This window comes from Rana temporaria, chromosome 1 (assembly GCF_905171775.1).
Source record: "Rana temporaria chromosome 1, aRanTem1.1, whole genome shotgun sequence".
In the NCBI taxonomy this organism is placed as follows: Eukaryota; Metazoa; Chordata; class Amphibia; order Anura; family Ranidae; genus Rana; species Rana temporaria.
Genome location: NC_053489.1, coordinates 388,444,510 through 388,462,676, shown reverse-complemented (window position 1 = coordinate 388,462,676; position 18,167 = coordinate 388,444,510). Strand labels below are relative to the sequence as shown.

The 18,167-nt window shown below is 49.0% G+C and overlaps 1 protein-coding gene across 1 annotated transcript in view; it reads left to right on the top strand.

Annotated features, from left to right (window-relative positions):
- Positions 1 to 18,167, top strand: part of PIAS4 (protein inhibitor of activated STAT 4) — a 175,179-nt gene that overhangs the window by 147,931 nt on the left and 9,081 nt on the right. Inside the window, exon 9 of the mRNA XM_040322570.1 lies at positions 5,410 to 5,570. Within this exon, the coding sequence (XP_040178504.1) occupies positions 5,410 to 5,570 (161 nt within the window). The remainder of the gene's footprint in view (positions 1 to 5,409; positions 5,571 to 18,167) is intronic.

Below are 18,167 nucleotides of genomic sequence, written 5' to 3'. Positions count from 1 at the left end.
CATGGTGGCCACCTTCGAGGCGGTACCATATGCGCAATCTCACACACGAGTGTTGCAGAAGGAAATTCTGTCCAGATGGGACAAGTGCCCATAATCCCTGGATTGTCAAATCCGGGTGAGCCCACCTGGTCAGGACCTCCCTAGTTTGGGCGACCCCACCGGCACTTCTGTCCTGGAAGTCGTTCGTTCCCTTTCACTGGATAGTCATCACGACGGACGTCAGCCTTACCAGTTGGGGGGCGGGGAGTCTGGGGCGTTCAGTCGACCCAGGGTCGCTCGTCTCCGGAGGATTTCCACTTGCAGTTCAATGTCCTGGAGCTTCGGGCGATCAGGCTGTGCCTCTCCACATGGTCTCAGAGGCTACAGGGGTGTCAAGTCAGGATCCAGTCAGACAACGCCACGGTGGTGGTATGGTTCAACCATCAAAAAGGAACAAGAAGCTCGGCTGCAGCTTTAGAGGTTGCTCACATCCTGAGGTGGGCAGAAAGGAGCGTACCGGCCCTATACATTCGGGGCGTGGAAAATTGGCAAGCGGACTACCTGAGTCGCCAGATGCTGGACCAAGGAGAATGGTCTCTGCACCCGGATGTGTTTCAGCTCCTTTGCCAAAGATGGGGCACGCCAGACATAGATCTTCTGGCGTCTCGACTCAATCGGTAGGTATTGAGGCTTGTGGCCAGGTCAAGAGACCCATGGGGCAGACACGACAGATGCGTTGGTGGCACTGTGGAGTCAGTACTGGCTAATCTATGCCTACCCTCCTCTAAAGCTCTGTCTAGTGCGTCTAGTAGCAGACATCCCTTGGCGTCTACTGCTGAGAGGACTTGCTGTCACAAGGTCCCATACTTTATCCTGTTTTACGGTCACTGGCTTTAACGGCATGGCTTTTGAAAGCCAGGTACTAAGACTGGGGCCTATCGGATTCTGCGATTCCTATCATGAGAAAGGCTAGGAAGTTATCCTCTAGAAAGATTTACCATCACACTTGGAAGGCTTACTTGGCCTTTTGCAAGGAAATGAGGTGGAATCCGCTGACTTATTTGGTTTCCAGAGTCCTGCTGTTCTTGCAGTGAGGGGTGGACCAAAAGCTCATATAAATGATTAGCGCTAAAGTGAATACAAATAGTGCCAACACCATGTGGCGTGGTGCTGATAAAAAAATCTCACAAGCAGTATAATACAAATGTGTAGAATAAAATGAATATATATAAATATTAATATAAATAAAAATAAGTAAATATAAATATCAATATAAAGTGCTCCTGTGCCACGCAGTTACTTAAAGTGGAGTTTCCATCCCAAATCTTTTTTTTTTCATTATTGTGCTCATTAGACCTAAAGTAAAAAAAAAAAAAAAAAACTTTTTTTTTTACTCATCTGGAATTGCCTGTTGCTATGCGGTCCCACGAAATCTGCCTTTGAAACAACCTAGGATTCTGACATCTCCCTCCAATGCTCCTGGGAAATGTGTGTCATAATTTCCCAGGATGCAGTGCGCTGTCCAATTATCACTCCCCATCCAAGACTTCCAGGAAGTAAGTGCCTGTAGGCTTCACAATGCCCACAAGCAAAATGACAACGGTGTAGACAGTTTTATAAACTATCTTTTTTGAATATTTATGCAGATCGGCAGCGGATTGTAAAATAGTAAGTGACCGTATTTCAGGATACCGGATCGTGGAGACCAGTGCACCATCCATCTGGATACCCCACAGTTGTATGGAAGCTGACACCACTCTTATGTGCCTAATACATGGATCAGTGAGGTAAGAGTTTTGGGAGACAGGTGGAGGATCACCATTATGGTTCAATACTACAACTAAACAAGGGGTGGACCAAAAAAAAAATTGGACTGTCAGGAGGATTTACCCCCTCATCTATTGGCAACAATTTATTTTCCTCTTTCTTTATTTTTTGCATTATTGAACCATCTCCATCACGGACATTGATGGTCTAGGAGACACGTGTTGCACTTTTATATAGAGTCGTTGTATCCAGCAACAGTTCACGTTTTTGCTTTAAGTCACTGTGTGGCACAGGAGCACTTTATATTGATATTTATATTGATATTTATTTATATTAATATTTATCTATGTTCATTTTATTCTACATGTTTGTATTATACTGCTTGTGAGATTTTTATCAGCACCACGCCACATGGTGTTAGCACGATTTGTATGTTTCTATTCACTTTAGCGCTAATCATTTATTTATATATACTTTTTTATCTTCGGTGAACATCATCACAAGATTTAGCAGATTTTGTTTTTATTGTACCATGACGCATTTATCCACATACTCAAAGTTGCGCGAGAGATTCACTTCATTCACTGGACCAAAAGCTTGCTTTAAGTACGATTTAAGGGGCAGATATCTGCCCTGGGTTTTTTTTTTTTTTCAGCGACCCCTGGCGGCTCACTCTAGTGAGAACATTTGTACAGGGGGTTCGACATGTGGCCCCTCCGGTCCGTCCTCCGCTACCTTTTTCTTCCTAAGGTCATTTCGACCTTCCATATCAAGGAGGACATTTTGCTACCATCCTTGTGTCCTCATTCGTCGAATCCTAAGGACACGACGTGGCATTCCTTGGACGTTGTCCGAGCTCCGAGAGTATACTTGTCTGTTACTCCTCCGTTCTGGAGTTCAGACTCGCTGTTTGTTTTGGTGGCTGGTCCCAAGAAGGTCTCATCGGCCACCATTTCGAGGTGGATCCGACAGATCGTGATCGGGCTTGTGCCATAAAGGGTCGGGCGCCTCCCTGTCAGGACGCATTCGACCAGGGCAATTGTTGCCTCTTGGGCTTTCTGACATCAAGCATCGGTTTCCCAGGTGTGTAAGGCGGCGACCTAGTCGCTGTTTACACTTTCACTTGATGTGAGTGCATCTTAGGATGGTTCTTCGGCCGCAAAGATTTGCAGACGGCTGTATAGAGTTACAACTCCTCAGTTGAGGAGCTCTTATGTTTTGGGGTAAAGTTTGATTTTATGCTGTTGCCACCCCTCATTTTGACACTGCTTTGGGATGTCCCACTTTGTCAAGATTAAGGCTGTCCGTCCATGAAAGAAAATAGGATTTTTATACTCACCGTAAAATCCTTTTTCTCTGAGTTCATGGAAGGACACATCACCCACAACTCGGATGACCACCAGGATGCCGCCATGGTGACCATGCTGGACCACCAGGTATGCCAATTGGTGCCCAGGCAGCTGCTAGTCAGTGCAGCCTTTCAGTGCCCACCAGTGCCACCTATTGGTGCTGCCTACCAGTGCCACCTCATTGGTACCCATCAGTGAAGGAGAAAACAACATTTTACAAAATTTTATAACCAACAAAAAATATATTTTCTGTATTTTTTTTTTTTTATTAAGCAAAACAACAAAAACCCCAGGCGTGATCAAATACCACCAAAGTTACGAATTTTAAGGGTAAAAGTTTGACGTCATGCCACGAGCGGGTGCAATTTTTAAGCGTGACATGTTGGGTATCATTTTACTCGGCTTAACATTATCTTGCACAATATGTAAAAAAATTGGGCCAAATTTATTGTCTTATTTTTTAATTCAAAAAAGTGTTCTTTTTCCAAAAAAAATGCGCTTGTAAGACCGCTGCGCAAATACGGTGTGACAAAAATTATTGCAATGACTGCCATTTTATTCTCTAGGGTGTTAGAAAAAAATATATATAATGTTTGGGGGTTTTAAGTAATTTTCTAGCAAAAAAAAATGTTTTAGTCTCGTAAACACTGAATCTGAAAAACAAGCCCGGTGGGTAAAGAGGTTAATAAAAAGAGAAATGTAAGATCAATCCTATGACTTGAGTTCATAGATGCAGTGCGATCCTGACCCCTAATTGCTACAGAACAGGCGCATTGTTGGGTCTCGCCATCAAATATATCCAGCAATCTCATATCCTAGAACATTTAGGTGGGCAACCTCTATGCATGTAAGTCAACATTTTATAAGGCAGTACAATGTTTTTTACTTTTTTTTTTTTTTTTTTTTTTTCCAACCCTGAAAAGTAGGACGCGACTAAGTTTAAGCTCAGCACATTTAGTATGTTCAGGGAGGTGTCCTCATCCACAGCTACAGACCATTGCACAACGAACTGGAGAGGAGGTAAAAGCAACATGGAGCACTGGATACAGCTTCCACCCTGCAGCACTGCCCAACAGGGGAAGGGCACCAGCTCAGCTGCACATAGGGTGGCTGTCCACATCAAATGTGGGGCCACCGCAATAGTCCAAGGCTGCAAAAGCCTGTGGCCTGGCATGTAGCAACCCCCTAGAACATTTGGATCGTGGAGGGGGGGGGGAGATTTGTTCAGGTGAATACCACTTTAACTGCCACTTTATGAGGGGGTAGACAGACCCGGGGAGGAGGAAAACCAGAAAGGGACCAACTACCCCGGGGAGTACCTACGCCCCACACGCACTCTGGAACGGGCATCTAACATAGGTTGTGGGTAACCCTCCCAAGACAGATCCACCTAACCACCGAAATTGGGGGGGGGGGGGGGGGGTCAGCTGGAGTAGCGTTGTGACAAACTTGTCCCATCCTGGCTGCCCCCGGTCCAGGATGGGACAAGTTGCAGCTGACCGAGCGCTTGGCTAAAGGTCTGCATGCGCTCGCTGACCAGGCTGGGGTGACCACTGGATCTATATTATCCAGCTTTTCGCCTGGCTGTTGATTGATGCTCTCCCTTGTTGAACCAGGGGTCCCATCAGGGAACTAGGTCCTTTTTTTCTCCTGACACTAGGCAGAACTGGATTGCAGATGGGGGTTTTAAACCAGCTAGGACTGCCCATAGGCAGTGCTGTTTTTCTGCCTAATGTCCTTCTCCTGTAGGTGGTGATGTAACCCTATGGTTCAGAAGAGCTGTGTCCATCAATGAAAGTAAGGAATAGAGAAACCTTTTACTGTTTGCAGCCGTTCTGGGTTTTTGAAGTGAACTAAAATCTCAGTCTTTAGAGGTATACACTAATCAACCTGGAATTTAAGGCTTGAGATGCATGCTAGGAACCAGTAACTTTTTTTTTTTCTCTCTAAAACGCACCAGTATGATGCAATTTTTTATTTATTTTTTCTGCAACCATGGGTAGTCTCCCCTGCCAGCAGAACATGATTACTGGGAGGTAAACCCAAGATTTGCTACATCCATGGCCAGCTGAATGGCTATTCCCAAATTGCTGTTGGCTCACACATCATGAAAGCATGAGCTATGAATCTGAATTGTATGTAGCCAAAAATCAAAGGTTGTCTTGTAATACAGCGAGCAGAGAGGAGCTGGGTTATTTTAAATGTGGCTGAAGTGAATTTTAAAGTAATCCTTTTTTTTTTTTTTTTCTGTGTATATGCTAATCTAATTGGGCTGCCTATACTAAACTAATTTCTAACTTTGCTTTGTCTACAGCTTGTCAAGATGCGCCTGACTGTACCCTGTCGAGCAGAGACCTGTGCTCACCTCCAGTGCTTTGATGCAGTGTTCTATTTGCAAATGAATGAAAAGAAACCAACATGGACTTGTCCGGTGTGTGACAAGCCAGCTCAATATGATCAGATTATAATTGATGGGTAAGCAATAAATGAATCTCCTGTGTGCTTTGCCATTATGTAATTTGTTACCCACTCCCTGGTCACATTTGCTATATACTTCTATATTTTGAGCCAAATAACTTTTTATTCAAACAAATACTGGTGTATAAACCTATATAAGAACATAAATGTAAAGACTTTCCATAAGTCATGCTGTCAATGAGAAAATATATATACCATAAAAGATCAAAACGGGGCAATGGAAAGCTAACGTATACGATACCCAAAAACGCAGTATAAAATAATGAACTGGATCAGGATGGAAGGTAACAGACTTTTTTTTTTTTTTTATATTATATTTTGCAATTAAAAACAAAACTGGAAAATGGAAAGAAAAATACCAGAGAAGCGCTCAAAAGCCACCACAAAAAGGAAATGGCACATGCCCCATTGAAACCATAGGAAGGATGGACATACTATCCCACTATTAGGTTTCACTATAGGCCTGCCAGCACATCCACACAGTGCATACTTTCTTGGGATCCAGGCTATCCTCTGCAACCAAGGTTTCTATTGCCATGATGGCTCACTCCAAAAGGTGAGGGGGGGTATAGGTAATATCCAGTGATGGGATATGGCTAACCGGACTGGTAATAAGCATGCCCTTTTTGATTTTGGAAATGAACCCAGGGATCGTTGACACTAGTCCGACCTCGGGTGAAGCCTGAATGTCGGATATACACATAGGATGTATATATGTTCTGCAAGAATGGGGAGAGGAGCCTACATCTCCACCAAATGTGCAGATTGGAGCCCCTGGCTTCTAGATGTAGAGGGGTATGTATGGTGTAGGTCAGCTGGGGTCCAGTACCATAGGGATATAATCGTATAGCTCTTCTGAAATGTAAAAAGACATGGATAGTTTATACGTGAAAATTTAAATATTTTTTTACAATCCTTCTTGGAAAGTAGCTAGAAATTTTTCCCATTTTGGAGGATACGGCAGTTCCCCTCTGGAGGTCTCCTCTCAGAATCCCATCTAGTTGAGATACTTTGTGGGTAGGAAGTGTGTGTCGGGGGAAAAAAAATGTTCCAGGGAGGTAAGATCTGTTTGAAATTGCATAAGCCAAGAAGGGCCATAAGATGAGTTTTGGGGGGGCCGCATGCATACTTTCAAACTTCAAAAACAGTACTGGTGTCAGTAAACGCATTATTAACTCCCCAGCACTGGTGTCAGCCAACGCATTATTAGCACTGGTGTCAGTGGATGCATTATTAACCCTGACCACTAGACTGCATACTGACCACTAGTACTAGGCACCTCAGAGTACATGGGGAACATGAGGGCACAATCAGGATACATGGGGCACATAAGGGCACAATCAGGATACATGGGGCACAGGTCAGCGTTTACTTGTGGTTTTATTCACATGCAGAGTAAAGCAGGAAGCGTCTGTCATAAGTTAACTTCTCATGCCACGCTGCGGCTGCTCCCCGCCCCCTGGCGGCCCCCCCCTCTCTTCTCGTCCATCCCAGGTGATATCACAAGCAAATAGGGATGGACGAGAAGAGAGGGGGGGCGGGGAGCAGCCGCAGCGTGACATGACAGACAAGTGAACTTATTACAGACGCTTCCTGCGCTACTCTGCATGTGAAGAAAATCTACCCCCCACTTCCGCGGCAACTGCCGCCCTGCCTGCGGGCCATTTATAACCGGTCCGCGGTTCGGTACTTTGAGACCCCTGCTCTACTAGGACCCTCAGGTCCTTTTCCATCCTTGATTCCCCCAGAGTTTCTCCCCCTCGTTTTATAGATTGCATTCATATTTTTGCCACCCAAATGCATTATTAAAAATGTTTCTACATTGCACCATTTGCCATGTAGTTGCCCACCCCATTCATTTGTTCAGATTTTTTTGTAATGGATTCAGTGCCTCTGTTTCCTCATAGCTGAGCACCTCCATGCCTCTTTATCAGTTTGTTTTCCCTTCTCTGCACTTTCCCCAGTTCCCCTATCTCCTTTTTGAGAACTGGTGCCGAAAAACCGAACTGCATATTCCAGATGAGGTCTTATAAATTCTCCCTCCCTCTCCCTAAATCCCCCCCACCCCCACCCCCGGAAGCGCTCTCCAAAGGGGGTTTGCTTGCGAGTGTCCTCCCAAGTCTGTATCCGGCACCCATAAGCCGATGACTACAGGACTCTGTCCCGGCCTTCATTGGGGTTGATTGACAGCAGCACAAGCCAATGGCTGCGTTGCCATCAATCTATCCAATGAAGAGCTTAGAAGACCGGCGGAACATCAAGCGTGTTCTCGATGCAGAACTTTCAAGGGCTCAGGTAAGTAAACTGGGGGGCCTGAAATCGCCAAATGTTTCTCTTTCGTTCATGGACGGACACAGCTCCAATAATTACAGTAGGGTTATCTTCCTTCGGGAGAGGACTAGGCAGACGTGTTAAATGGTTAAACATGTAATGTGGTCGACGGCTACCCCATACTAGTACGGCGGTGGGTCTGTCAGGAACGCTTCCAGCGGTCCCCGTGGGACGGGTAAGTAGGTTCCTCCTGCTCCGGCAGGAGGGAGCAGCTGGGCGTTCCTGGGGTGGTAGTTAAGGGGGTCTCTCACTCTCCCCTCGTCCTCCCCTCCTTCCCATGCGTTGCTGATCCTGCTGTTTTCCGGGGTCCCTGGGGGGCTCTGGGTCCGGTACTGGGGGCTGTGTGGGGTCTGCTGCCATTAAGGGGGGCCTCCGCTCGGAGGCTGCGGCCTTCTTTTACCTCAAATTCTGTGCCATTCTCTTGGGGCCGCACTGTATTTCAGTCTATTGTATTTGCAGCCGGCGGCCATTGTCTTTCAGCTGCTCAGGAGAGCAGTGGCAATTTTGTTGTGGCTTTCACATAGGTTTTGGTCTCTAGCGCTCAGATGGCTATTCCTTTACGGCGTGAATGGCAGATCACATCTTCTGGGACAGCTCTGATTCAGACTCAGGCCTGGCGCAGGGCCCCTGTTCTGAGGTGTCAGAGGACACGGATCGTGACCTTTCGGACAGTGGTGAGGACTCTGTGTCTGGGGAGAAGGCACTTGTGGGGGCACTTATCACTGTGGTGCGTGAAACCCTCAAATTGGAGGATGCGCCTGGGGCATCTGCTGAGGTGCGGGTCCATTTTGGGTCCCGCAAGTTGACCTGCACTGCTAAAGTTTTTCCTTATCTGTCTTACTTTGAGAAATTTATAGACAATGGGAACAGCCACAAAGGACCTTTTGCGGTCCTAAACCGCATGATGGTCCGTTTACCCTTTTAAGGATAGCCTTTTGAAAAAATGGTCATCCCCCCCCCCCCTGGTTGTGGACCCCCCAGTGTCTAGGTTGAACAAGTTGACCGCAATTCCGGTGGAAGGGACCCCTGCATTTATGGACTCTACTCACAGGACGTCTGAAGCTGTGGCCCGGTCCATGTTCACCATGCTGGCGGTCAGCATTGCGACCAGTATTTGCCTTTTCCCTGGTGTCACTCTTACAGAGTGGGCAACATTTTTGCACTGCAAGCTGGAGAAGCAACACGGTCTGTGTGGAGTTGGCTGACCAATTGGTGCATGGCCTTGCGTATGTCGGCGATGCAGCTTTGGATACAGCTCCCTTGCTCTTCAGAGCCTCAGTATCTGCGGTGGTACTATGTTGCCTAATGTGGCTAAAATGCTAGTCCGCGGACCAAATTTCCAAGAAGGCTCTGGCAGATTTACCCTTCCAGGGTGAGAGGCTATTTGGAGCTTTGCTGGATGACATTAATAAGAATGCCACTGGGGGTAAGTGTACCTTATTTTTACAATCCAGAAAGTGTAAGGCGCCACACCGTAGGTCAGTGCCCTCCTCTGCTCAGAAGTATTTTCGTCAGTCTGGGCCCGCAGCGTTCCCAGGCTGACAAGGGGCCAGCTGGATTTGCAAGCAGAACAAGCCTGCGAACAAATCTGCAGCAGCATGAAGGTTTGCCCCCGCCCGACTCTCGGTTGGTGGGGGGGATCGCCTTCGCGAGTTTGCAGCTCGATGGACCTCCCTACTTTACGACCAGTGGGTTTGCGAAGTGGTTTCATCAGGGTACAAGAGTTTCTTTCTTGACCACTAAACAGTTTTTTTTTTTTTTTCCCTCAAACCTTTATCTTCCGGCTCGTCGGAACGCCCTATTGGGGGCAGTGCAGGACCTGCTGAGGTGCAGGGTAATAGTACCTGTGCCGGAAGGGTTTCAGGGGTTTTACTCCAATCTGTTTGTAGTCCCGAAAGGACGGTTTCGGTCAAATCCTGGATCTCAAGGCCCTCAACACCTTTGTGAGGGTATGAAAATTCATGATGGAATCGATTCACTCAGTGGTCGCTGCACTTCATCCGGGCAATTTTCTGCCGTCCTTGGACATAAAGGAACGCATACTTGCATGTTCCCATATATTCCAAGCACCAGAAATTTCTGCAATTTGCTGTAGGGGACAGCCACTGCCAATTCGTGGCTCTCCCTTTCGGTCTGGCATCAGCACCAAGGGTTTTTACCAAAGTGCTCGCTCCGATTCTGGCCTTGCTGAGACGGCGAGGAATCGCTATAGTGGGCCACTTGGGCCACCTCCTGCTCAGAGCCGCTTCGGGCTCAGACTTGGAGGAGGATGTGACAATGGCCAGTCACTCTTCAGGAGTTCGGTTGGGTACTGAACCTACAAAAGTCGGTGTATCTGGGGTTAATTCTGGACTCCTCGGAGGCGAGAGTTTACCTCCCCTTGGAGAAGTTGCAAACTCTTCGGTGGTGAGCCTACTGGCATCTCGCAGGTGGTCAACACTGCGCTTCTGCATGCGAGTCCTGGGGCTCATGGTGGCCACCTTCGAGGCGGTACCATATGCTCAATTCCACACATGTTTTGCAGAAGGAAATCCTGTCCAAATGGGGCAAGTCTCTGTTGTCCCTGAATTGTCAAATCTGGGTGAGTCAACTAGTCGGAGCTTCCCTGGTATGGTGGCTGAGGTCTCTGGCCCTTCAGTCCGGGAAGTCGTTCCTTCCGTTTCACTGGACGTTGATCATGACAGTCGCCAGCCTGATCGGCTGGGGGGGCGTCTGGGGTGTTCTGTCAAAAAAGGGTCGATGGACGCAGGAGGAATCCCGTCTACCGATCAATGTGTTGGAACTTCGGGCGATCAGACTGTACCTCTCCACTTGGTCTCTGAGGCTTCAGGGACATCCAGTCGGACAACGCCACGGCGGTGGCGTATGTCAACCATCAAGGAGGAACAAGAAGCTTGGCTGCAGCATTGTAGGACGCTCGCATCCTTCAGTGGGCAGAACGGAGCGTGTCGGCCGTATACATTCTGGGCGTAGAAAACTGGCAAGCAGACTACCAAGTCGCCAGATGTTTGACCAAGGAAAATAGTCACTACACCCGGATGTGTTTCAGCTACTTTGCACGCCGGCCGTGGATCTCCTGGCTTCTCGACTCAATCGCAAGGTATTGAGGTTTGTGGCCAGGTCAATAGAAACCTGGGCGGAAGCGACGGGTGCATTGGTAGCTCCGTGGGGTCAGTATCAGCTGATATATGCCCCCCCCGCTAAAGATTCTTCCTCGTCTGCTTCGCAGGGTGGAGACCAAGGGGATCCCAGGGATTCTAATTTCTCCAGATTTGCCTCAGCGCCCTTGGTACACCAACCTTGTACGCCTGGTGGCGGATGTCCCTTGGCAACTGCGAATGCGGGAGGACCTTCTGTCACAAGGTCCTATTCTTCATCCTGCTTTACAGTCGCTGGCTTTAACGGCATGGCTGTTGAAAGTCAGGTACTGAGGGCCCGGGGTCTGTCTGACTCTGTAATTTCCACTATGCTGAGGGCACAGAAATCTTCTAGGAAGACCTATTGTCTCACGTGGAAGGCCTACATCTCTGTGTGAGGAAATGGAGTGGCACCTACGGGCTTATTCGGTTTCCAGAATACTGATGTTTTTACAGCGTGTGGTGGATCAGTCTTGCTCTGAGCACCATTAAAGGGACGGATTTCAGCCTTGGCTGTTTTCTTTCAATGTCCTTTGGCGGCTCATCCACTGGTGAGAACGTTTGTGCCAAGGGGTTAGATATGTGGCCCCTCCAGTTCAGCCACCCCTACCCCTGTGGGATTTGAATCTGGTGCTCTCTTCACTTCAGAAGCCTCCCTTTGAGAACATCGGAGATTCCCCTTTTGACACTCTCTCAGAAGGTGGCCTTTTTTAGTGGCCATTACATCAGTTAGGAGGGCTTATGGATTGGGGGCCTTGTCTTGCAAGTCCCCCTACTTGATCCTCCACAAGGATAAGGCGGTGCTACGCCTGCAGCCTTCTTTTCTTCCAAAAGTTGTTTTGGCCTTCCATCTTAATGAGGACATAGTGTTTCCTTCCCTGTGTCCTCGGCCATTGCATCCAAAAGAGGTTGCTCTACATTCCTTGGATGTTGTCCGAGCTCTGCGAGTATATCTCTCTACTACGGCTCTGTTCCGGAGGTCAGACTCGCTGTTTCTATGTATCGGAGACTGGTCCAAAGAAGGGTCTGACGGTCTCACAACCACCATTTTTCGGTGGATCAGACAGATCGTGATTCAGGCCTATGCCCTACAGGGGCAGGCGCCTCCCTTTCCTGTCATGGCGCATTCAACCAGGGCAATAGGTTTTTCCTGGGCCTTCCGATATCAAGCGTCGGTCTCGCAGGTGTGTAAGGCGGCGACTACATCTTCACTACATTTTACAAGGTTGATGTACATGCATCTGCAGATGCTTGCTTCGGCTGTGCCCACTACTGGGTGGTGCTGTTCGGCTAGCTGTATTACATGTTTTTAACCATTTTAACATGTCTGCCTAGTCCTCTCATGATAGACCGAACATAACCCTACTGTCAAGATTATTGGAGCTGTGTCCATCCATGAACTTCAGAGAAAAAGATTTTACGGTGAGTAAAAAATCCATTTTTTTTTCACCTTTAACCACTTGCTTACTGGGCACATATACCCCCCTCCTGCCCAGGTGAAATTTCAGCTTCCGGCACTGCGTCGCTTTAACTGACAATTGCGCGGTCGTGGCTCCTAAACAAAATTGACGTCCTTTTTACCCCACAAGTAGAGCTTTCTTTTGGTGGTATTTTATCGCCTGTGCGGTTTTTATTTTTTGCGCTATAAACAAAAAAGAGCGACAATTTTGAAAAAAAATTCAATATTTTTTGCTTGTTGCTATAATAAATATGCCAATTTAAAAAAAAAAAAAAAATTTTTTTCTGTTTAGGCCAGACCTGGGCAAACTACGGCCCGCGGGCCGTATACGGCCCGGCGGACCTTTTTAATCCGGCCCACCGCCGCCGCTGCCACGTTAATCACCGCGGCGGGGAACATTAGACAGCGTTCGTTTGAACAGCTGTTTTCCCCGCCGCGCATAAACACTCCCCCTTGGACGGATCTGTCCAATCGCGAGCAAGGGGGAGTCACATAGACACTCCCCCTTGCTCGCGATTGGACAGATCCATCCAAGGGGGAGTGTATGGCATAGACACTCCCCCTTGGACGGATCTGTCCAATCGCGAGCAAGGGGGAGTCACATAGACACTCCCCCTTGCTCGCGATTGGACAGATCCGTCCAAGGGGGAGTGTCTATGCGCAGCGGGGAAAACAGCTGTTCAAACGAACGCTGTCTTTAATGTTCCCGGCCGCGGTGATAACAGTAGGCAGGGCCGGGAGGGGTCACACGCAGCCACTTGTGCCAACACATGCAGCCACTTGTGCCAACACACGCAGCCACTGTGCCACCATAAATTGTCGCCACTGTGCCAATCACACGCAGCCACTGTGCCAATCACACGCAGCCACTGTGCCAATCACACGCAGCCACTGTGCCAATCACACGCAGCCACTGTGCCAATCACACGCAGCCACTGTGCCAATCACACGCAGCCACTGTGCCAATCACACGCAGCCACTGTGCCACCATAAATTGTCACCACTGTGCCAATCACACGCAGCCACTGTGCCAATCACACGCAGCCACTGTGCCAATCACACGCAGCCACTGTGCCAATCACACGCAGCCACTGTGCCAATCACACGCAGCCACTGTGCCAATCGCAGCCACTGTGCCAATCGCACGCAGCCACTGTGCCCATCGCACGCAGCCACTGTGCCCATCGCACGCAGCCACTGTGCCCATCACACGCAGCCACTGTGCCCATCACACGCAGCCACTGTGCCCATCACACGCAGCCACTGTGCCCATCACACGCAGCCACTGTGCCCATCACACGCAGCCACTGTGCCCATCACACGCAGCCACTGTGCCCATCACACGCAGCCACTGTGCCCATCACACGCAGCCACTGTGCCCATCACACGCAGCCACTGTGCCCATCACACGCAGCCACTGTGCCCATCACACGCAGCCACTGTGCCCATCACACGCAGCCACTGTGCCCATCACACGCAGCCACTGTGCCCATCACACGCAGCCACTGTGCCATCAATTGTCGCCACTGTGCCATCAAACGCAACCACTGTGCCATCACACGCAGCCACTGTGCCATCACATGCAGCCTCCTGTGTCATGTCCCCAGCGTCTGTCCCCCTCCTGTGTCATGTCCCCAGCGTCTGTCCCCCTCCTGTGTCATGTCCCCAGCGTCTGTCCCCCTCCTGTGTCATGTCCCCAGCGTCTGTCCCCCTCCTGTGTCATGTCCCCAGCGTCTGTCCCCCTCCTGTGTCATGTCCCCAGCGTCTGTCCCCCTCCTGTGTCATGTCCCCAGCGTCTGTCCCCCTCCTGTGTCATGTCCCCAGCCTCTGTCCCCCTCCTGTGTCATGTCCCCAGCCTCTGTCCCCCTCCTGTGTCATGTCCCCAGCCTCTGTCCCCCTCCTGTGTCATGTCCCCAGCCTCTGTCCCCCTCCTGTGTCATGTCCCCAGCCTCTGTCCCCCTCCTGTGTCATGTCCCCAGCCTCTGTCCCCCTCCTGTGTCATGTCCCCAGCCTCTGTCCCCCTCCTGTGTCATGTCCCCAGCCTCTGTCCCCCTCCTGTGTCATGTCCCCAGCCTCTGTCCCCCTCCTGTGTCATGTCCCCAGCCTCTGTCCCCCTCCTGTGTCATGTCCCCAGCCTCTGTCCCCCTCCTGTGTCATGTCCCCAGCCTCTGTCCCCCTCCTGTGTCATGTCCCCAGCCTCTGTCCCCCTCCTGTGTCATGTCCCCAGCCTCTGTCCCCCTCCTGTGTCATGTCCCCAGCCTCTGTCCCCCTCCTGTGTCATGTCCCCAGCCTCTGTCCCCCTCCTGTGTCATGTCCCCAGCCTCTGTCCCCCTCCTGTGTCATGTCCCCAGCCTCTGTCCCCCTCCTGTGTCATGTCCCCAGCCTCTGTCCCCCTCCTGTGTCATGTCCCCAGCCTCTGTCCCCCTCCTGTGTCATGTCCCCAGCCTCTGTCCCCCTCCTGTGTCATGTCCCCAGCCTCTGTCCCCCTCCTGTGTCATGTCCCCAGCCTCTGTCCCCCTCCTGTGTCATGTCCCCAGCCTCTGTCCCCCTCCTGTGTCATGTCCCCAGCCTCTGTCCCCCTCCTGTGTCATGTCCCCAGCCTCTGTCCCCCTCCTGTGTCATGTCCCCAGCCTCTGTCCCCCTCCTGTGTCATGTCCCCAGCCTCTGTCCCCCTCCTGTGTCATGTCCCCAGCCTCTGTCCCCCTCCTGTGTCATGTCCCCAGCCTCTGTCCCCCTCCTGTGTCATGTCCCCAGCCTCTGTCCCCCTCCTGTGTCATGTCCCCAGCCTCTGTCCCCCTCCTGTGTCATGTCCCCAGCCTCTGTCCCCCTCCTGTGCCATGTCCCCAGCCTCTGTCCCCCTCCTGTGCCATGTCCCCAGCCTCTGTCCCCCTTCCTGTGCCATGTCCCCAGCCTCTGTCCCCCTTCCTGTGCCATGTCCATAACAAGTACTCGTACCAGTTTTCCAACAATGATATTTACTGCTTTTTATAAAGAAATACAATTGATTTTATGCAGTATTGAGTTTAGCCTTTTGGCCCGGCCCTCCAAAATATTTTTAGTTTCTCATGTGGCCCCATCGAAAAAATAATTGCCCACCCCTGGTTTAGGCCGATACGTATTCTTCTACATATTTTTGGTAAAAAAAAAAAATATCGCAATGAGCGCAAAAGTTAAAGCGCCAACAAAATAAAGGACAGAATTTGACATTTCTAGTAAAAAAAAAAAAAATCTGATTTTTATTGGGACTGCGACGTTATGGCGGACACATCGGACACTATTGACACATTTTTGGCGCCATTCACATTTATACTGCGATCAGTGCTATAAATATGCACTAATTACTGTATAAATGTGACTGGCATTGAAGGGGTTAACACTAGGGGGTGAGGAAGGGGTTAAATGTATTCCCTGCATAGTGTTCTAACTGTAGGTGAAGGGGGGTGACTGGGGAGGTGACCGATCTGTGTCCCTATGTACAAGGGACACAGATCGGTCTCCTCTCCAGAGACAGGACGCTGTCTCTGTGTGAGCCAGCAATGAGAGATGATCTCATATGTTTACAAATGAGATCATCTCTCATTGGCCGCACAGATCGCATAGCAATCTGTAATTGGCTGTGTCCAAGGGACACGGCCAACACAAAGTTTCCCCGCTGCGCGCTCTGGAGCGCGCGCGGGGAATGCCCAAAGGGGCAGAAGTCAATTGACGTCCAGTTGGATATTCAGGATGACGGCTACAGCGCGGGCCTCAAGAAGTTAATGCATAGGATGCATTAAGGTGAAAAAACATGAACCTTTACAACCCCTTTAATACAAGAGGAATTTTCTCGCTTTGCATGCTATTCTTGAGCTTATGATGCATGCATATGCTTAGCCCCCAAGTGCATAAATTTACATTTAGCCCTGGTTCACACTGGGCTGCGGGAGTGAAGCCGTGCGAGTTCAGCTGAACTCGCACGATTTCACTCCCGCCGGCAGTCCCGATTTCGGCCGCGATTTAAGAGACATCTGTGCAGGTTTCTGCACAGATGTCTATGTAAATCGCGGCCCGAAATCGCAAAAAGTAGTATAAGAACTACTTTTTGAAATCGGTGCAGCGCCGCAGATGCGGCGTCGCACCGATTAGGACGGCGCCATTGCCGACAATTGGAGGCATTTGAGATGCGATTTCACATGTGAAATCACATCTCAATTCGAATGAAATCGCACCCAGTGTGAACCTGGGCTTATCAACATTAAACCTCCCTTGCCACTTAGTTGCCCAATTAGACAGTGCATTGAGGACGGCTTGTAAATTGGAGACTATATTTCACTGCATAGCTTAGTGTTATCTGCCAAGACAGAAATGGTTCTTTTAACCACTTAAGCCCCGGACCAAAATGCTGCCTAAAGACCCAAGGGGTTTTTACAGTTCGGGACTGCGTTGCTTTAACAGACAATTGCGCGGTCGTGCGACGTGGCTCCCAAACAAAATTGGCGTCTTTTTTTCCCCACAAATAGAGCTTTCTTTTGGTGGTATTTGATCACCTCTGCGGTTTTTATTTTTTGCGCTATAAACAAAAATAGAGCGACAATTTTTGAAAAAAATGCAATATTTTTTACTTTTTGCTATATAAATATCCCCCAAAAACATATATAAAAAAAAAATTTTCCTCAGTTTAGGCCGATACGTATTCTTCTACCTATTTTTGGTAAAAAAAATTGCAATAATCGTTTATCGGTTGGTTTGCGCAAAATTTATAGTGTTTACAAAATAGGGGATAGTCTTTTTGCATTTTTATTTATTTTATTTTTTACTACTAATGGCGGCGATCAGCGATTTTTTTTTTTTTTTTTTTTTCGTGGCTGCGACATTATGGCGGACACTTCGGACAATTTTGACACATTTTTGGGACAATTGTCATTTTCACAGAAAAAAATGCATTTAAATTGCATTCTTTATTGTGAAAATGACAGTTGCAGTTTGGGAGTTAAACACAGGGGGCGCTGTAACATTTAGGGATCACTGTGTATGTGTTTACTAGTGTAGGGGGCTGTAGGAATGACGTCATCGATCGTGTCTTCCCTATAAAGGGGATGACGCGATCGATGCGCCGACACAGTGAAGCACGGGGAAGCCGTGTTTACACACGGCTCTCCCCGTTCTTCAGCTCTGGGGAGCGATCGCGACGGAGCGGCTATAAACGAATAGCCGTGCCGTCGTCCCGGATCGCTCCTGAAGCCACGGGGACCGCCGCATGTACCGGGGGGGGGTCCCGATCGGACCCACGTCAAGCAGAGGACGTATATATACGTTGATGTGCCTGCCTGTGCCATTCTGCTGTCGTATATGTACATGAGGCGGTCCTTAAGTGGTTAATCCCAGACCCTATATAATAAAGATATTAAGTAAGGGTCCCAGCACTGAACCTTGGGGGAACACCACTGATGACCTTGGACCATTCGGAGTAAGAGTCATTCACCACTACGCTCTGAATTTAGTTTTTTAATCCATTTACAAATTTCATCTTTCCAAGCCTGTAGACTTTACTTTGTGAGCCGTGTGTGGGGAACTGTGGCAAACGCTTTTGCAAAATCCAAGTATACCACGTCCACAGCATACCCTCTGTCCAAGGATTTACTTACACCTCATAAAAAAAATCTGGTTTGTTTGACAACTTCTGTTTTT